This window comes from Ornithodoros turicata, chromosome 6, assembly GCF_037126465.1.
Source record: "Ornithodoros turicata isolate Travis chromosome 6, ASM3712646v1, whole genome shotgun sequence".
Taxonomy (NCBI): Eukaryota; Metazoa; Arthropoda; class Arachnida; order Ixodida; family Argasidae; genus Ornithodoros; species Ornithodoros turicata.
Window position 1 is genome coordinate 14,185,230 of NC_088206.1, and position 21,739 is coordinate 14,206,968.

The 21,739-nt window shown below is 44.7% G+C and overlaps 1 protein-coding gene and 1 long non-coding RNA gene across 2 annotated transcripts in view; one reads left to right on the forward strand and one right to left on the reverse strand.

Annotated features, from left to right (window-relative positions):
* Positions 1-13,174, reverse strand: part of LOC135399187 (muscle calcium channel subunit alpha-1-like) — a 165,137-nt gene extending 151,963 nt beyond the window's left edge. Inside the window, exon 1 of the mRNA XM_064630954.1 lies at positions 13,032-13,174. Within this exon, the coding sequence (XP_064487024.1) occupies positions 13,032-13,062 (31 nt within the window). The 5' untranslated portion in view covers positions 13,063-13,174. The remainder of the gene's footprint in view (positions 1-13,031) is intronic.
* The window catches only part of LOC135399190 (uncharacterized), a 51,099-nt gene continuing 41,151 nt past the window's right edge, over positions 11,792-21,739 (forward strand). Inside the window, exons 1-2 of the long non-coding RNA XR_010424212.1 lie at positions 11,792-11,811; positions 12,055-12,112. This is a non-coding gene — a long non-coding RNA (uncharacterized LOC135399190). The remainder of the gene's footprint in view (positions 11,812-12,054; positions 12,113-21,739) is intronic.

Genomic DNA, 21,739 nt, shown 5'->3' on the forward strand with positions numbered 1-21,739 from the left:
CTCGCATAACCGCTAGGGTGCGTTTACCCTGCAGATTGCTCAAGATGCTGCTCGCTTTCGCTATATCAGTCGCCTAGCAGCGTTCACCGTGGAAGGATGGAAACGAGGAAAAGTGGGAAGGAGGAAACCGACTTCATCACAACCAATCGCAGGTCGGATTTCAAGACGCCAGTCATCAATGATACCAGGAAGACAAACATGTTTACATTCCTAGGTGCAGCGAGCAGAGCGGCAAGCAGCGGCGAGGATAAGCGAGCAGCCAGGCTGCAGGGTAAATGCACCAACAGAAAGCTCTGTGTTTGACCTGTCATCGCCAGAAGTCAGGTAGTCCCCGGGCATGTTCAAACATGTTTGGCAGCATTGTTGTGGCGATGATCATGGCGTGCATCTTTGGCAAGCAGCGATGCTGCAGCATGAACGCGCCCACAGAGATACATGTGTTTGTTTCGTCATCGCCAAACAGCGATGTGCCATGTGCCAGCAGCGATGCTGCAGCATAAATGTACCCTAAGGAGCCTGTGGAATACGCTATGAAAGTAGGTCAGCCTTTCGCGCAGCCCCTCACCTTTTCCCTTTCCTCTCGTGCGCATAGAACGGACTCATTGGCCTCCTCTCCCTCCTTCGCTACGTGGGCGCAAATAGTCAGGATTCATCCGCTACAGCGATTCGCCATTCTGCCAGTTCAAGGACTCACAAATGGCTGCAGCTAACCTACAGACTGAACGTGAAACGCGCTTTCCAGAAAATCAGTCTCGAGAAAAATATGGGACCGTTTTGAGCGTTATTTTGTTTTCCCATTCAGTACGCGGCGACGTTCACTATACGCAGACGACAGTGGACCGTAGCTATACGACCGCTGAAATCACGTTCGCGATTGGCTACGGCCGTAGAAAACACGATCCTCACTGGCTGACTCTTAGTTGTTACGTCACGGCGACGACTAAGCAGGCTTTCTCTATCTAGGTGGTGTTGCAACTGCACTTGAGCCCTTTCACCATCAGAACCACCACCACTACCGCCGCACTTGAGGTCCACGTTGCTTGATCTTTTTCATCATAGTGTTGTGGCCCGTCTGCGAATGCCCCCTTATCGCTGCCTTCTGAGTGGACAGACGCTTTGTCACGTGCTTTCTCCAACCTTTTCTGCCGGCTGTGCTGTCTGGGGTTTTTCCTGGGTTTTCCTCAGACGCTTTCAGACTATGTCGGCACAGTTCCCCTAGAAGTCGGCCCAGGACGCACATTTCCCCAGGGCGTGAGTCGTGACGTTGCCCACATACGTGAGGCCGACAACGGCAAGCCCTTTCACCACCAACAACAACCTTTTCTTTCTCTCATGCGCAGAGACGTACTGTCGTAGCATATAAGACTGCCTCAATACGCAATCATCCGACAGAATCCAAATCAAATGACATGGAGCTATAGCCGCCTGTAGTGGCAGCCACCCTGCTCCAAGACTGTTTTCTTTCCTTTTTTTTCTTCGGATAATACTTACTTACATCAAAGGAAACAGATTCACAGCGCAATGCTCAAATACCGTAAATGTTCAAATGTACCGTAAATGTTCAACAGTTGCCGCCTGCGTCGATCCCGTCGTATGAATGTGTGTATGAGTGAGCTAAAATGTAAGAGTGAAAGGAGGACGAGTGAGAGAGAGTGGCTGGTTTGTCCCTTCAGATGACGCACCTTTGGAAGTCGCTGAGAAGGCGTGTTGGCTTAGCTCAATTGGTAGAGTCCTGGACCGGCAATCCAGAAGGTGTGGGTTCGAGCCCTACAGCTGGCTAACCTTTTCAGTGACTTCCATCTTTCGTCTTTTACCGTAACAAGTTTTTTGTACACACTAACACGCAGTAAGGTACTTTCCAATTACGTTGAATCCACAGCCCGACAACAGCGGTAGGGACAAGTTTCCCTAATAATCCAGCTTGTGCTACGATATATACCTCCATACTCCCTTCGTCGGGAGAGGGCAAAACGAAAATGGACAAGGAGGGGAGGAGGAAGGTCGCAAAGGAAACTCGAAAGGCAGCATTTGTATAGAATACGAGTCATGTAAAACAAAAAAAGGAGACTTAGAGGTTTAATTAAGTCTTTTTTTTTATCATTATCCTCTGTCCAGGAAGCTTAGGAAGCGAGACACTTGATGAAGTTAGATAGGGTGACTTATTATCGTTCTTAATTCCCTGCCAACAGCTTTCATTGGATGCCACTGGTGAGTGGTGACTGGCGTCGGATAGCACCACGAATATTAAAGAAGAGACATCATTGCAGGAAAGCCTTCTTAGCCAACCACTGTGTAGGTCAAACCGCAGCGTAATAGGTCACGTCACGTGACACTGTCACGTGGCCACCATTGTGTTCTAGATTGTGTTCTAGAAAAACCTTTCGCCAAAAACTTGCCAGCAACGATGGCCCTGTAAAGCTAACACGTTTGACACAGAAGACTTCTAATAATAAAAAACAAAAACAGCAAAACGAAACGATGTGTCCTGAAAAAAATACCGGGGAAGGAAGGAACAGAACCAAGTGCGGAGCAGTTTTTGTCATTTCAATATAACGTGAAGCCGAAAATGTGCGCTTCACATACTATGTACACGAAATCATTTGGCGCAAAATCCACATCCCTAACGGCAACGCAGCAGAAGAGTTTCACATTTCGAAGTGGAACTGACGACGAGCCCAACTGCCGCATGCCTCCCCTCCTCTGTACTTGAAGCATATGCCACAATGTGTACCTGTAGCGGCAAACACCTTCGATTAAGCTGTGGCTATACTGAGTATTTTTGTGCAGCGACTCCCTCGACGATTGTTTCCTACCACCTGTTCGCATTGTATCGGTGGCCGTAAGGCGCGATATCCAACCGAAATGCACTTGGGTGTGTGGAACTGGAGTTCGTGGGCTCCCGACGGACGGCCGGCGAATCGATTTCTGAGAAGATGCCGCTTTTCGTCGACTGTCGCTAACACTCTCTCGTGTGATGCCGTATAATATTCGACTAGGACTTTACCTCTGTCGCCGCCATTGACGCCCTTCTACATTCTCTTTCTCCTGTTTGTCGTGTATACGCACGAGCAACTTCCCCATGGAATATTCTAGTGGGAGAAAAACTAAAATCTATCCCCCGGGGCACAAGTTTCGTCGCGTGTTATATTGCGTATTCGAACGTTGCCGGAATGCGCACTCAGCAGACGACAGTGTCTGCGTGTCTCTTTTTAGCAGACGACAGTGTCTCTTTTCCTGTCGTCTGCTACGATCTGTCCTGTGGCTGTGCCGCAGAATATTCCGCACAGTTAACAGTGTACGAAAAGACATGACGTTGAGCGATTGCGCTCACGTGGCCGTGCAAAGATATGACGTCTTCCGCATCCTCTACCGGAGTATTCTGGGGAATGCCGCTCATGCGGTAGCGGTTCATGAATGCGCACCGAACGGCACTGAAAGGAACGCTTCGCTTTTCGCGTAGTCCAATGTCAGTTTGAAGGCCAGTGTCTTGTAGACACTTATGAGTACAAGTGACATGTGACGAGGAAGTGCGTAAGGGGTAAGTCACTCGAATATAAACTCTGCTACGGAATAAAATGGAAGGAAAATGGCTTTTTTATGTCTATATCCGGGGATTCTGCCGAACGAGTCCAAATCCTGTAGCTTTGCAAGAAAGGATCTTCCATTCGAACGTTCAGGAAACTTCATGAATTCTTTTCGATCCTGATCTTCGGGCACTCGTTTTGACGTCCTTGTAGCTTTTTCTTCATCTCTTCTCTCTCCACAACTGTGACGGACGGACTTACAGGGCTGTCGATGTTGGTGCTTATAAAGTCATCGCTTTAAAATGTAAATCAATTTACAGAACTGTGTCGTTGTTTCACTGCGTCGTTCAGGATGCTCGTTCGACCAACTGCACGACATTACTTGCATTGCAATTACCCATCGAATGTTCCATTTAAACAGCTTTTTATTACTTGCAGAACACATAGTCTTAACAATGCCTCTTTTCCATTATTACACCACCACCAAACAAAATTACCGCTGTACATACCGTGCCACCTGTGCCTGAACAACAACTATATGAAGTGACCATGAATGACCTGCCAACACAGAACAGTTCAATCGCGTTCGTGAAAAGTGGGGCAGAAAGCAATACAATACTAACAATAGTACCAAGTGTGTCATGCCGCCTTGCCCTGCACAATAAAAGTACGGATAGAGTTGTTCCCGTTAAATTAGAGTCGCAATTTACATAAAATTGACTGCGATCGAACGAGGAGGACAGGAACGATAGTGTTAATTTTACAAATTAATTACGCTTAAACAAAAATAAGTAAAAACAAATTAATTACGCTACCGGTGCTAAGTTTCGTAAGATAATTTCCCTGGCTTCCACTCGTCTAATAGAAAACGACAGAACCGCCGCTGGCGAGGCGGATTTAAGAATGCCGGTTGAACTATTGGTTCAATTAAAATTCGTACCCCGTTCAGTAATTGCAGGAGGCACCACGGTCGCCGTGCATCGTTTTAAATTAAATTTAGGACGGCGTCTTTAAGCTGCCGTTTCAAGTGATTATAGCTACTGTTGCTACCGGGATTTTGTCTTTGGCAATGATCGTGGGGAAGTTAAGGCAAAACAAAATATACAAAGCGTACTACGAAGAGTATTTTATCATAAGCTACGTTTAATGTATCTATTGGTTCATTTATGTACAGTAATGTACGATTATTAGTCACAAGATTGTTATTCATTAGTTTGGATTACAGTATTATTAGCTATACGAGATAATGTTTCACACGTGAGCAAAAATGAATATACGAATATGTATATAGAAATTCGAATGCTCCGGTCCGTCATACAGGATAAGTGAATCTTGTTTGGCGAGTGTCGGATTACATGACGGTATGGAAGCCTAAACAGAATAAATTAAAAATTTACATGTCCTCGAAAGTGGTTTCGGTTCAGCCGCTCTCAGTAAATTGGAGTATACCAAAGGGCGGCAGGCGAATTTACACCTCTTTCTCGAAATGCAATAAAATAACTAAAAAGATAAACGGTATTTGCTTATTACATTCTGCACCTTTCCAGTTTAGTTTAGAATTCGTTATTTGTTTGCAATGTTGCTTTTTTTTTAATGGCAATTAGCAGTATTATATATTTACTCCGTCATCCCCATCAGCTTCAGTGAAAATCATCTATAACGCCCTCTTGCGACTTTCCGGGACAGTGCCGACAGCCAACTCATTCCTGTCCTCCAGCTCACCTTATCTAAATGACAGACGGACGGAGAGAGAAAGGCTTGGAAACGCCAACGTCTATAGAGGTTAATGAACCGTGTACCGGTAAGGACCCCCCCTCAATCTGGACCGCAAAAGCGAAGACCCGGTACACACACACATCGACCCGCCTCTTCCGCATCCCCAATAGCACTCATTCCGAGCCAATTTTCAACAAACACCGCTCCCTTCCTTTCCCATCTTCCGCCCTGGCTTCTTCGCAGATTCGTATATCGGCGAGGTATAGGAAGGAAGAGGAAGGAGGAATCATTCGCAATAGCCCGATGCGAAGCGTACCGTACGTTTGGCCGTATTCTTTATGTTGTTGTTGTTATGCATATGAAAGCCTTCGAGAAGAGAGAACTGCGGTATCAAAGGAAAAGGAGGAGGAATCGGGAAGACGGAGGTAAGTAAGGCAAAGCTATATATTGGAAGAAAACTTGCAAAGCAAAAATTCTGCGGGAGGGTGTTTAGTTTTAAAGCGTTCACGTGATCTGAAGAGATGCTTTTGGACTGGGCGGAAATATTGTGAGCGGTTCCCGCGCCCGTGAAGCGTGACTGTGCGCTATCACTGTGCGAAGTAATATCGGAGGGGTTTGTAAACCCGCATCGCATCAGAGTATACTGTGTGCTTTATGAAGGTTATATATAGGTTATATATATATATATATATTTATATATTCGCGGTCGCCCGAACCCCTTTCTTCCAGCATATATATTTATATATATATATAAATATATAAAGGTTAAAGATATATATGTCGAGACCATTCAAAAGTACTATCAGGTTATCTCTTTTCTACACCTTTCGGGTGGAAATGTCTGGTCCTATGGCGCACACTTCTGTGGGAGTTTCACACCATGCTGAAGGGCGCCTTGTGAAACATCATTCTAAACGACGTATTCTACAAAAAAGCACAATTTCAAAGGGCACATTCTACAAAAAGCACCATTTCTTGGGGCATATTCTACGAAGAGAACCATGTCAGTGGGCGTATTCCACAAGAAGCACCTTTTCAGGCAGCGTATTCTATACAAAAAGCACTACTTACTGGCCCATTATGTAAAGTGCATCATTTCGGGGGTCACATTATACAGAAAGCACCATATCGGGGAGCATATTCTACAACAAAACACCATTACAGGGGGTTATATTCATTTAAAACGGCTACGGAAGGCGTTTTAAAAACACCTTTTTCAGCACTGTTGTTCACTTTTCAGTACAGCCTGTAGAATAAAAAGTACTTATTTACAAAAACGTTCCTTTTATCCTTTTATATGCTGAAAGGCTATGCAGAGAAACTGGTCACTACAAAAATAGGGACCGCTATTCTGCATTTATTGTTTGTTGGCCGTCCGCAAATGAGCCAGGTGCTGTACCAATAGGAAATCGGGGTCTCACATCAAATAGCTGAAGATCCCCATCAGATTTTGGGTCGGGTTCAACCAGATGCAGAGCCACATACTTCTACGAGCGATCACAGACACCGCCCCCCCCCCCCCAAAAAAAAAAAAAAAATCTCAGTCACTGTAGCAGCGATACACCGCCAGCGTTGCTTCTCTATTGATACTTTTTCGTAGAATAAGTAACACTAGAAAGCCCTTTTGAACGAAGGAGAGATTGCAACGACAAAGTTTACCTTCCTGATGCGAATCTCCTTCTCAAGGGGCATTGGCTCCATTGTGTCTTTTTATCTGTACCATCTCATTTGCTCTGCACGAAGCTATAATAGAGGGCCTTTTATTCTTCCTCACCCTATCTTATTGCGCTGCTGCTTATTATTTGCGACGGTAAGGATGTGCTAAAGTCCTTGAGAAAACGGGCATTTTTAAGAGAGATTTCTTTTACAATGGGGAGCCGCTCTCTCGAGCTGCCTTTGTCGCGCCAGCGGCGATATGAACCCGGCTCCTGCGTTACGTATTATATTCTCCGCGGTGCAAGACAAGAAAGGGTCTTTTTATTCGACTCCCCGCACGTGCCGAAAACGCAGCCGCTTTAGACGACTGAATATAGTTACGCAAGCCGGGATTTCACCTGGATTTGAAGCCTCGGATTTTGCCTCGTGTCAAGAGCGGACGAAATTTCGAACAGGCTGTTCTACAGGGGAAAACTTAACCTAGGGTTCCGTATCAATGTGCTCCAACGAGTAAGGAGGCGTGACGACGTTTTGAGACGGCAACTCTACACTGTAACAAAAAAAAATTGTTTATTTTACCTTACGACTAGATACATTGCCGCAAGCATTATAGTCCCTTTCCGGACTAATTATGCATGAAAGTTTATGGGACGTTTAGAGGCTATTTGCAGAGGTGTGATGTAAATTTCAGGGTCAAGGATTAAAATGGCGAACTAATGGATCTTTTCTTTTTTTTTTTTTCACAACGGCTTACGCGCATGCGCATGATCATGAGGCGCCGGAGAGGGTTATCTCTGTCTTCACTAGATGGCGCAGTATGGGGACGACAGAATTTTGGGACCAGTGGGGAGACCGCACGAACGGCGCGAGCTCGTTGGTCCCACACAGTAAATCATTTTACACCTTTATTCGCTCAAAACAGGCGTATTCTTATAAAAACACCCTTTTCTATCCCGAAAACTGTAGCAAATGGTGTAAAAAGAGCATTACTAAAGGTGCAATCTCGACATACACCACGTTTTATCCCATGGCGATCATTAAGGGTGTAAATTGAGGTGCTGAAAGAGGTGTTTACGTCCTATACACTTTTTTACACCCCATTTGAACTGGGAATATGGTGTTGAAAACGGTGTTTTAATTCGCCAAAGGAAAATTATACTGGTTTCACAGCTCCACTCAGCAGTTAATGACATTAAGAACGATAACTTGAGTTAAAAACACAGTATTTGACAGGAAAGGGTATCAGGAATGTAAAAGGCATCCTCGACTCGTTGCAGGCGTACGTTTTAATTGCAAACACGAATTCCCGTCACCGTTACAGACGTTTTCCGCGCTACTACACTTAACGAACATGCCCCCAACAAACTGTATTTCAGTATATGATCTATCCGGTACGCCAATAGAGGCTACCGAGGGTGTCCAAGTCTCCTCTAGCTTCGACACTCACGCCTACAGTACCTAACGAGGCGTGCCTGTTACGCATTGCGCTCCGGGTTAGGTTGTACGATGGAACCACGGCTGGAAGTCTGCCGTGTTCAGGGTGGTGCTTGCCATTGACGCAAGAACGTCGAACTGTATGTCTTGGTATGCTGCCCTGGGAGCTTGTATTACACTAGCCATTTGTGAGGAAGTATTTGCCACAAAACAACTCCATCCTGAAAGGTGTTTTCAATATAATACTCTCCTTTTAACTGTGTTTTTGTTGCTAAACACCCATTATAAGAGTGTTTTATGAGGAATATACACCTAATTATGGTGTGTTTTAGACAACACCCTTGATTTTAGGGTGTAAAGGCAGCACCAAAAAGTGTGCGCCATGGGACAAGCCATGTGTCAAGCCATACACCAAAAAAGTGTAAAAAAGTTTACTGTGCACTCCGGACCGGTTTTGGTCCTTTGTGCTACCCAACGTGGATTTGTTTTGGCACGCGCCGAACGTGGTTCGCTGGAGAGCAACAAAGATACGACGCGTATGTGAAAAAGGTCCACTGCAATCTACAGGGTAGCTCTATAAAAGCTTACCCAACATGGCTTCCATCTTTATTATTTTCCCATAGGGATTTGGAGATTTTTGGTTGTAACTTTGAATGTTGAATCTTTTTGAAATTTACCAGGACGAAACGTACCATTAGAGTTCCGCGCGCACACAGCAATTTTCCGCCTGCATCGAGTAATTGGTGAGTGCGGCAAAGGGGCAAATTTTATAAGTAGCTACCCGATAGGCGACTTGAAACCCTGAGTACTCTCCAATGCACACTTTTTTATACTGTCGTCCTCTGGACTGCATCCAGAACAGTAATACCCCCGTCACACAACAAACTGAATGGCATTCCCAGCAAATGACATTCGCACTGAATGTCATTCGTTTATATTGCATCGAGCTACACGAATAAAAAGAATGTCATTTGCTGTCGTTTATTAAGACACCAGGGCCGAGCATATGAAGCATTATACAGGTACATTAGTTATATTTATATATCTTTTTCTCGAAATATAGCGAAATATTGGATTATTTCACAAAACTGTTTTTGACGACACTTAGTTGGTTAAGTATCACAAGCAAAGACAAGTAAGAAGCCCATCTGCACCACACTTGGGGACATGGCGACGGGGAACGAGGGGAGTTCTCTGAAAAACAATGTTATGCCTTCCTTGCTTCGTGTCAAGAGTTATCAAATTCGTGATTAGATATTGGATTACAACTTTTCATTCGTCTTTGATTTCTTCAAAACGGTTTACCGTCGTTCTTCTTGCTACCTCTCTACTGCGAGGATACGTAGTCGGTGCGAGAGGGTAAAGCTAATGAGTTCTCCGAACTCATTCGCTAGGTGAATGCCATTCCCATGTATTGCCATTTGGTTTCTCCGTGTGACACTGAACGAATGTCATTCGCTGGGAATGGCATTCAAGTTGCCGTATGACGCGGGTATAACCTTGTGTTAATGTAAATAATGTTTATTATGTCCGATATTAATTATGTGAGTCCGCTGCTAGTTTGTCAAAAACTACAGAACTCTCAAGCTTACTGCCTACGTGGCAGATAGTAAACACACACACTCACGCATAAAGAGACTATGATGAGATGGGGCTGATGCCGGCCAGCAGGCCTGGCGCTGCCTAGTGATTTTAGCAGTCGGTATGTTAAAAGCATCTAATGTTTAATCTACCAGAACCCCATTCAACGTGGTCCCTGTGCTCTTGCTCGCGAGATGTAACCGGATTCTCTTTCAGTTCTTTCTCTGCTACGCCGGAACGTAAAAGAAGGATCTCGCAAAATATTGGTTAACGTATTGCCTTCTTCGATAGAGTGCCATTCGTTCGCGTTACCGAACATCAGCGCACAAAAGGCGAAAGCCCCTTTGAGACGTGAACTCTTTATTAAGCCAACATTCCTCCCAGCTGCACTACCTCGGTGCTAACCGAAGACCCCAAAAAACACGCACACACACGAGAGAGACTTCCGGCAACGTATTCAGTCCCTCTTCCGCTTCGTTTAACGCGAGGAAATTCCCAGAGTGCCTGCCGAAGTCTCCTCTTTTCTTGCTTCACCACGAGCAACAGGCAGATGCGAGGGTTGCATAATTGTAGTTAGCTTCGCCGCAGCGCATTGGTCCTATGCGGGGAAGAAACCTTTCCATTCCTCGGCCGCCGTCGGGGCAGGGATCATCGGAAAATATACCTGTACGATGGGATATGGAATATGCTTGAGGAGCATTACGAAAGACAGTGTTATCACAGCCGGGAGTATGAAAGTTGGATAATGTTGTTCGCTTCCGGCGAGGTCGGAAAATTGTTTTCTTTGTTTTGCTTTCCTCCTGCGCTCTAAGGAAGTGACGTAATCGGCGGCAGCGAGCAGAACATGCTAGTAAACGACCAACCCATTATTTTCATACAGGAAAAATGCAGTAAGTTCGTCCAATTTCTTGATTGCAATCAATCCCTAGACTGTTACTGTAGGGAGTGACATCATTTTGGGGGGAAGGGGAATATGTTTATTGAAAAAAAGAACGGGCCCAGATATCGCAGCCATGCGCGCGAGAGAAGCAATTTTGTTGCATCTCCCATATATAGACTTGCATTTATTGAAATTTTGAAAAAAAACATTTAATTCGCCAAAAATCAGTGGATCGCCAGGCCGTCAAATATAAGTCATTCATATCAAATAGATCAACTGGAGAGGAACACGCCTGTACCTGTTTCATGTAGAAATTTAGCGAGGTTTACGAGAACTCTGTGAACAAAAATACCCCCAGACTTCTTTGAGAAGACAGACCGCTTTAATGTTTGGCTTTCTGGATCGGCGTCTAAGTGAAGGAAGTGTGTATTTTTTTAAGGATTGTGGAATGACAGAAAGAAAGTTGCAGGTACACAATACGTCCCCCCCTCCTCTCCCCGACTCGCTCACCGATTCGGAATGCGCATGCGCGACACTCTAGTCGGTCGTCGAGCGAAAACGATTCGCCAAACCTCCCATAAGAAACGACACTGAGGGAGTCAACTGCACTACAAATAGAGAGCCAGGAAAATATTCTGCCTTTGGAAGGCCATTGTCTACCTCTTCTCCTCCAGTCCCCCGTGGCCTACACCCGTACAAGTCATTGACTTCCCCCTTTTTTTTTCTTCATTTCTTTTTTTTGTTTGTTTGTTTGTTTACAAGCAAGTCAGTGCGGCTGTTATGGTGAGCACCCACGGACTTAATTTTAACAACTTCGATAGCATGAGGGCAGAAGCTCATCGTGATCCATTGGTACAAACGTACACTTTGCCTCGCAGTATTTCCCCAGAAGTCAAAGACTAGTTACCAGACCAAAGCGCTATGTTTTGGTCTAGCAACCTCAGAAGGATGTAATGCATTCGTCAAGATTCTTCCATCGCGTCCCAACCTCTGTGTTTGTGGGCAAGCAACTGGACACAGGTAAACCAGTCATGTGTATTTGTTGTCGCTCAGTCTTCGAGTAAACGTTATCGTAGAATACGAACACGCAGAAGACCATAGGAGACGACGCTAGGAGTCGTCACCACACTTTTTTTTTCCATTGAAGTGCGTGTATCAAAATTCGCTTATGTTCCTTTTGTTGCTAGAACTGAATTCTTCAAAGCACGTGCCATAAACCGCGATTTTATTACTCTCAGACATGTAATCACATTTTACACTTAGGGTCATCCAACGAACATCGCCATCATTCTGCAGCACGAAGCGAGCGCCACTGCGGCAAGTAAGTAAACTATAAGTTCAGCAGAAGCTTTCAATGGGAGAGCCGTGGAACTTTCACATGTAGGCCTAAATTATGGGGACACCACAAGGTAACACGTTCTTATGTACGTGATCTTGACAAGCACGTGGAGCCCTAGGAGAGTTAAGCTTCTGATCTACATATTGCGCACCGCTGCGTTCGATCAACCGCACCGGCTAGATCACCATCGACAGATTACACCAGAAAAGAGAACAACAGACGAGACAACGGTGCATCCGGGTCGATGAATACACTAAGGGCAAAGAGGATTACGCGTCCTCCGGGAGTTGCCGCAAATTACATTTTCCATGGATATAGGGCCCAAAATCGCAAAGAGTAAAAATGCTCTGGCGTTCTTTGTATACGTAGTGCAACAATCAAGTGCCTGATCTCTGCTCATGTGAAAAAAAAAAAAAGAAAAATAAAAGAAACGAGTGTAACTGCAAAAAAGTGCCACGTTTGGTTTTCTTACGGCATTAGATAAGCAGGGTATATTCTCTCTGCGGGAAATACCACAACCATGAAGAAGACCAAGAGACACGGACACAGAAGACGGCACACGCGAGTTCTCAGACACAACAATTTCCGTGTTTCTTATTTTTGTGTCTGAAAACTTGCGCGTGTCTCTCGATCTTCTTCATGAATCTACACCAGCTAGTCTGCACCCTTTCCCTTGTTTCAATACCACAACAAAGTGGTTATACTACAGTAATGCGTTTTCTCGAACTCGAGCAAGCGTGCAAACTAGTACTTGCTGCTTGTCAACAACACCCGAAGAAAGAGACAGAACCCCCAAATGTTTAGTCGTCTCCAGATGCTGCGGTGATATTGTTGAACCGCATGCCACACTGTTAATAATGTCGCCTTCGCTGGTATCTGTAAACAAATCAGCACCACTCACTTTTGTACACCGTACGACGGACAGTACGCATTCAGACGTGCTCTTCCGTGCAACACTTCGCAGCTCGCAACCAGCACACACAGCACTAGGTAATGCAAGACGCCACTGCAGCTACAAGCTTGAGCCACTGTTCTTAACGAGGGTTTAACACTACAGCGGCACAAGTTGAACAGTGCTACTTTTTTTCGTCATCATTTCAAGTGTCCGCCGACAGCAAGATAAGAAACTGGTTATCAGCCTGAGCAAAACGAACGTGCATGACGTAAAGACACGATAAGGGGGAACGTTCTCCCATGTCAGGGGGCGGTTTTCGTGGGCCATCCCAGTCGGTGACTGCGGCTGCAACAAAAATCTAATTGACTCCTGGTTGAAGACCCTGGCTAATTGACTGATTAGCCTAAAAGTCTAATTGACTCCATAGTTGAAGAGTTGCGTATGTGTCCCCTTTGAGCAAACGTACTCAAATGTGGATCCCCAAGTGTCATCTCCTGTTGATAGATGATCTTATTAACTATAAGGTGAGCTTAAAGGGGCAGAGAAACGTCATACACGATTGCGCGGAAGCGCGCGATCATACCCAATCCGTTAGCGTGACGTAAGCACAACAGTTTGACGATCAGGCAACGTATAGCGAAAATCTCATGACGTCAACCTAATTAATTCTCTTACGAAACCTCTGAAGGAGGGGAGGGGTTGGTCGATGATGTTGCAGGACCCTCTGGAGCTTCGACTTAGTTTTGTGCAAACCGCGTCAGAAAAAAATGAAAAAAAGAGATAGGAGATATTGAGCGGTCGTTCACCGTTCCTTTAACATCACTCCTACGTGTAACTTGCAAGTGCAAAGAATCTTGTTACTTTAACTTCTTTTTGCAATCTAAGCACGCACTCCACGGAGACGGTTTATTTATTTATTTTTATTTTTTTACGTTGTATTAGTAAAACAAAGCAGCACAGAATTTGAAAACATTGATATAACGGCCTGTCTCCTCAATATCGTGTGTCTTAAGAAAGCAGCAGAAAACGGTAAAATGTGTTTGACTCACTTAATAAGATAAAAAGTATAAAATTCTTTTGGAACCTTTTGGTCTGGAATATCTTTTGGTTTTCTTTCAAATCGAATCGAACCCAAATTCATTCCTGCAAAGAAGTCACTCTTTCAGTCAGCCTATTTTTTTCAATTTCCTTGCATGACTCGTTCATCCTCGTGTCGTGTAACAAGTAATCAATAAATGCGATGAAAACGCAATGCAATCGTAATCTCAACGGCAAAAAGGCCCACACGGTGCATCCGAGTTGGCACATGGCAACATGGCAATGAAGAACATGCCGCTGTTTTGTTCCTTGTCTCCGGTTAACCCTTGCTGTTACAATCATAATGGGTCATCGCGGATGCCGGATCCCGCTTGAGGATCCCGCTTTGTGAAGCTTCACAAAGCGGGATCCTTCGTCCAAAAATGTTTTGGGCTTCTTTCGTTTATTTTATTTATTTATGTGAGTACCTCAAGGGCCCGCAGGGGCATTACATGAGGGGGCACACGGCTACATGAATATGTGAAGAATGTCTGCATACAAAATAAGGTAACACATGCGATACAAAAGAAACATGCTATACGGGATATGTATACACCCAATGTTTTTTTTTTATTTCGTGTTAGCGCCACGAAGCGACTCTGAGCGGCGCAGGGACAGATGGAGAGAGGACAACAAAAAGAAGTGGGGGGGACAGGGGGTTAGTATGCGACCTGGGCCGACTTCAGTGGGAACTGTGCCGACATTCGCCTCGAAAGTCTTCGGAAAACCAAGGGAAAACCTCAGACAGTACGGCCGGTGGTAGGATTCGAACCCACCACCTCCGAGTTTTCAGCACGACCTTGGCTACCACCACCAACGCAATTGCATTATTGCAATTAACGCAATTGCATTAGCGCAATTATTGAGCCATGTAGCCACTCAATAGAGAATACACATATAAGAAGGATTGTTGATGGTGTCCGTTGCACAGATGAACGTCAATTGTTTACAACTATATATACAAGTCCCTTTAAATGCTTAAAAAGTAGACATGAACTATATACAGATATATATATAAATATACAAGCCCAGCAGAAGACAAATCACAACCTCGAGCGCGCACATGAGCTCGAACCTGACCAACAAATTATGCAGCCGTACACAGAGGCTTTCAACCCATGTATGTGCATTTGAAATAAAACTTCATTACAATTGCCATTTGCTGCCTACAACTGTACTGGCCGCATTCAATAGTCAGTTGGACCAATGGTTAACAGTTCAAGAACGCGATACCACGGAGATTCTATGTCGCGTCCTGTACTTGAGAGGTCGGAACTTACAGAATGATGTAGCGTACCTCCTGAAGAAATGCCAAGATCCAACAGGAGGGCCGTTACGATCATCAATGCGACGGGCAACCCACAAAGCGTACAGACCCAGCAAGACAAGAACGTCCCACGGTAGCTCACTGCCGGGCCTCAGAGGCAGGAAACGCGAACCTAAAGTAGACATTCCTTCCGAAAACTCGCTGGAAAACGTCCCAGAAGAACACTGCGTCTCGACGGGAGAGAAAGGCACGTTCGATGCTCTCCTCCTCTGGGCATAAGTTGCCGCATAACCTACAGTTGAAGTTGTTAAAGGCAACAAAGAAGCCTCGCTCCCTCAACCATACGCGTATACGGGTGCACCAAATGGACAGTGAAATGTGAGTGGCCTCTACTAGATCTGGAGTAGCTTGTCCAGCGGTGAGCAGGCTCACTTCTCTATATTTTTTCTTCTGCCACCATCATCATCATCATCATCAGAGTAACAGGGCCAGTTCACTGCAAAACTTGTTAAAATCATGCATGTAGATGAGCGACCGAGAAAGGTCATTCCATGTCGATAATGGCCCGCAGTCGATAATTGCAGTCGACAATGGCCCGCGGAAAGAGTGACTGAGAGAACTGTGACGTATTGAAGGGAATACGTTGTTTCAACTACTGATCGCGCCAGCGTGAAATGTAATGCGCAGGGGGCATGAGGCTGGATCTTAAAGACTGACTATGGAAAAATTTATGAAGAAGACAAAGGCGAGAATATATTTCCAGCGCAAACCAGAGATCCAGGAATCCCAAGGATCAGTTTAATAGAAGTTATACTGGAAGGGTAAGAGTATATGTTAGATATAAATGCGAGCGGCATGATTCTGGCATCATTCAAGGAGGTTAATGTCGTTAGCTTGTGGTTAGAGGTTTTGCTTGAGATTCACTGGTCAAGACGTTGTGGCTGTAATGAGGATGACCTTCTTGTGTGTGTAAATGAAATAAATAAATAATAACTTTGCTGTTTCACTGTGTTTTCCCATTGAAGCTGTAAGTGGATCAGGTTTATAGAATTTTCGGGAATCTGTAGAGCTGGACCACTATCAATAAATGAATAATGTAATTGAGACTCAATGTCATTACTGTCTTAAAGCTGCCGTGTACTGTAGGTCCAGATGCATAGGTGCTTGTGGTACAGGTATCCATCCCCTGGTTGACTGATTAGAACTGAATAAAATTTATCATAACGTCCGCATTTCAGCATTTAAGGACGCACTACGGTTTACGGTCTATCTCTTATAAATTCCCATTTTCTCTTTAATTAATTCATTAATTATGCTATTAATGGATTGATTGAAACTTCTTTGGGTTACAAACAGTTCTTCTGTCTTAGACCGTCTTAATGTCTTGCATAGCATACACAGGCAAGTTGTTCACAGCTTTTTCTCCCAGCTCCTCATCAAAATATTTTTGGTGAAATAAAGATTTTGAGTGATTGATTGTGACCCGCCACGGGGCTTCAATTCGTACCTTAGCGAGGGCACAAAAAAGAACCTGAAAGTCCTTAACCTAAACCAGAACAACATGAACACTCTTCTAAATGTGCCCGCATATTGAATACACAATACTGCGAGGAAAAAAAAAACTATCTGTTCTCTGGAGGGAAAGCGTAATAAAACAGAGCCAACAACCAGGATCATCCAAGCCTGGCACGGAGATAAGGATCGTCCGAAGCCTGTTTGTTTACGGAATGCACTGGACTAAATGAGAGGATGCCCCGGTGACAGACCACGTGTCTGGCAGATACGTGGATGCGACTAAATTATGCAGAGCAGCTCTCATTTAGCTGATTGAGCGGTCGTCGACGGGACTGAAGGGGAAGGCATAATCCACTTTTATTTGTGCCGGGTATTATTGTTCGATAATACTAGGCATCTAATATCGGTTTTGAGGCCTTGCGACTCCATTAATCCTGGTGTCGACGTTTGCATCACAACATGTTCAAATTGCACCCTCGATATAGTAGTTGATGTTTTAATGCATCTGCATCAGAAGCCCCATTCTGAAGAAAAGCTGGCGTCGTAGCGGGGTGAGTGCGGTGTCCGTGTACAGCAGTGTAAGAGGATGTGTAGTAGATATAGATAGTACACAGATAGTGTAAAGGTATACGTAATAGATATATGTAATATATAAATGATAACAGTGATAGTTGTGGTTAATTAGTACTAGTAATTAGTTAATTAGAAGGTTAATTAAGCCAAATTAAATGAATTAAGGGTAAACTAAAGCTCATTAGTAGTAATATGTAATAGAAGTAATATCTAGTTAATTAGAAGGTGAATAGTAATAGTAATAAGAAGCAACGTCTGATGCTAGCGCATTGTCATCGCATTAATTACATTAATCGCCCTCATAAACATTTTTAAATCTCATGACATACGAACCGCATTTGGTTGATTATGTTGGAGAATGAAAAGATAGCCGGAGTGCTCAGCAAAGTCAAAATGTTTAAAGAAAAGACCAGAAACAACAGAAACAATTAGAAAAATGGGAACACAGAAAGGAAAGGATCTTTGTGTGTGTGTTAGCCCCGCGAAGTAACTGTGGCTATATGAGCGGTGTCCCAGACGTGGGCAGATCAAAATGAGGACAGAAGGAAGGAGTAAGGAAAGGAGGGAACGTCAAGTTAATATTATAACATCTGGGGGACCAGCTCCCGTGGCATAGTGGTTAGGATGATCGCCTTCCACGCCGAGACTGGGAGGTGACACGGGTTCGAATCTTGTCACCGGCCTTGCTGTCTGAGGTAATCCCTGGGTTTTCCGAAGACTTTTCAGACGAATGTCGGCACAGTTCCCCCTGAAGTCGGCCCAGGACGCATACTAACCCCCCTGTCCCCCACTCCTTCCTGCTGTCCTCTCTCAATCTGTACGCCTCTCATAGCCACTGTTGCTTCGTGGCGCTAACACGAAATTAAAAAAAAAAACATTTCTGCGGGCCCCATTCAGGCACGTTCCTTTTTTGGTCCGCTCGCTTTTAATTTGAAGTATGCATTCGAGGAAGTTCAATTCGTTGTCAACAGGTGAATAAAACCAAGAACACTACTGGTAACTTGCAGCGTGATCGCCAGCAGCGCATTCCAACCAGACTGTTGTCACCATTCAGGGCTGGGTGCCCTTTCCTTAGAGGTGTCCATCTCGCGCAGCAACGAAAAGCGAGAAAAGGTCTCCTGGGATGCAATCTTCGAGCTTCGAAGTTTCGTAAAACTTTGTACAACTCACATCCAATGCAAAGCTGTTTCGCATTGCAGACTGCATGTGGTATACTGACTTCGACAGTGGTACGTGGTGACAAGAAGTATGGGGAACTAAACGAGACGGACAACACGCAGCACTGACTGGACAAACCAAAGGTGTGTTGTCCGTCTCTTTTAGTTCCCGCGTACTGGGGTTTTATCGATTTTAATACAATGTCAGGCCAAACAGCCCGGTACATTACCCTTTTTAAGAAGTATCGACTGGAGTATTGGTAAGTGTATTGATAGTTCGTGGTTTTAAAGTCGCGAGACCGCCGCCATCATGAGCGACGCCACAGCGGTTGGTCTGTAAACTGATTTTGCCCAGCTGAAATCTCGGCACAGCGCACACTGGCACGCGTACCTCGTGAAAGGCGCCGTAGCTAAGGAACGTATACCCTGCCACCAGGTGGTAACAGTACTGACTGTTACAGTGAACCGACTGTCGGAACTGAGAATTGACAACTATATAGTTTTACTATTTCGAAGACTGTCCTCGAAAAACTTACAGTACGAAGTACACATCACATCCACATCACCATCACCATCGAGCTAAAATGGCGACCAGTGCTCGAGTTTTTACCTGTCACTGTGATTTCGGTAGTGAAAACAGCGGTGATAAAGTGTGGTTGATTAAGAGCTGTCGGATCTTGGCGAAACGACTATAACTTGTAATAACAATGGACAGCTGGGACAGGTATTTACGCGTAAGCTCCATTTTCGTACATTTTCCAGTAGAAGCACAGACCCCGTCAGAAATGACGGAATATCGATACAGAAGCTGGAAATGTTTCTCTCAGATTTTTAAGTACGTGACATGTTTACGCGCTGTTTTACGCCCTTGTGGCAACAAACAGCATAAAAGATCGAAACATGACACTTGTCGAAAAAACGGCGTGAAGTACTTCTTGATGGCCTTAACGGGTTACGCAGTCAAGAGGCACGCGTTAGATTCCCAACGCTGCCTAGCTTTTTTTCGATGACTGCCAATATTTCGAGCTTTCATGTTCCTATAGGCACTTTCAGGCTTGTTTTTGTGTTGTCGGTTTGTGTGTTTCAACCTCAGAAGGGTGTACGACACACCTATAGGAGTCACTGCTGCGCAGTGAAGCCCAACGATTCGTGTGAGCGAATTTCCACACTGCTGAGGCCTTTCACTTGGTCTGCGAAAGCACCAATAAGTATGCGTGGACGCCGGCTCTCGTAAAAACCTACCTTGTACCGCAAGTGATAGATCGCGGGGCAAAAATGATGTGGAAGCTTCTGCGGGCATCCCCGTCTACGTAGGCCTCTGCAGTGCGGTACGTAGCAGAGTCTTTTTTTTTCTTTTTTTCTTTTCACATATTGAATTTCAGCTACTTTGCTCACTTAGTTCGTCTGTTGCGGTACACATTTTTACACATTTTACGAATTTCGTTCACAATTTTGCATTTTAAAAAATATATTGTAATCACGCCGTTTTCTCGTGAACGCCGCCATATTCAGTGCCGTGTATTAAAAGGAGGTCTGGCCATTAGGAGGAGCCTAAAAAAGAGGCTCGACCTGTCAATCAAACTTGGGCGCCTTTCATTGGTTGCCGTTTTCCATTGGGGGCAGCCATGACACCAAGTTTTCTCCAAAATGGAGGATGGTGCTCGGAACGGTGAAGCGGAGATTTCGTGACAAAAAAAAAAAAAAAAAGGAAAGAATTCACTTCCTACTTTAATTTCTTGCTGTGAGTATATATCCTTATGAACGCAACTGCAAAATCAGCTTCAACTTTCGCTCCACCATCATTATTTACGCGAAAATGAGATGTTCCTTCGCTAACGTGAGGCCTAGTTAAGACCGTGATTCCAAGATAATACAGACGTCGCTGATACGTAGGATTTTGCATTATATCATTGAATTTTATTTATACATACATGTTTTGCTCATTTTTGATTCGATCTACTTACTTTACGTGATTTAAAAGTTCATACCGGCAGTCGTCTGCTACGAAGAAGCGGTTGTGTCGCTCTCCTGGTCAATCACTTCTACCAGCAACCATTTCTGCAGTTCTGAATCTTCCCAATATACCTCTCTCCGTGCAGATGGCGTTGATAAAAGTGGGCGCAAAATCCGTCATTTTGGTCTGTCACCAGTGATATCCGTTTCAATCCAAATCCATCCATTATCTCCAAAATGGTGGCACCCAGTAAATAAGGGTGAGGTATAAGTAGGCTTTGGTACTGGACGGATGTAACGATAGACAACTGTATCTCGACCTGTGATTGGCTAGATACCTCAAAAAGTGGGTGGAGCCTCAGGTATAGGCAGGTCCCATTAATCGCCAGATACACGTACGGCACGGGCCATATTGAAAGCGCAGTGCCATATAACCGAGGAAACAGTTTATACCGCACGAGCCAGAGAGAAAGAAAGCACGTGGGTCGTCTGCTTCCACCCTGGTACCGCTTTCCTCCTCTCTGGCTTATTCTGGCTGCAAAAGCGTTGGGTATGAGACTGGCTGGAAAACGATGTATAATCATTTTTAAAAAAATTCTTGAGCATCTTGCCGCCTGCCTCTCTGGCAGGCAGACCACCCATTTCCAATACGGTGCAATATTTATTCATTTAAATAAATATCGTATCGTTACCGATATCGTTACCAATACAATACAATACAGCCGCAGAGCACCCTAATTACAAAAGCTATAGGTCTTCGAAATGAACCACGTTCGCTTATTAAAACATATAAAACTTAAGAATTGGAAAGGTTTTTACGCAAAAAGAACAAAGAGAAACTTCCATGATAGGCAAACCTGAGCGATGGGCAAAACACGTAAACAAACACAAACACGAAGGCTCAAAAAGCCTTCTTGTTCAAAAAGCTCCAAAGCCCTTTTGAGCCTTCGTGTTTGTGGTTGTTTACGTGTCTTGCCCATCGCTCAGGCTTGCCTATCATGAAATTTATCCACCAGCTAGCCTGCATTTACGCCATGGTGTCAAGGAGAAACTTCATAGCTTTGTTGAATGTTATCCGATAAGCTCACGCCTCGTGCGAAGCATTTTCAAGGGGTCACCCCAGGAGTGCTCGTTACGGGGAGGGGGGGGGGGGGGCCTTGGAAAATCGAACA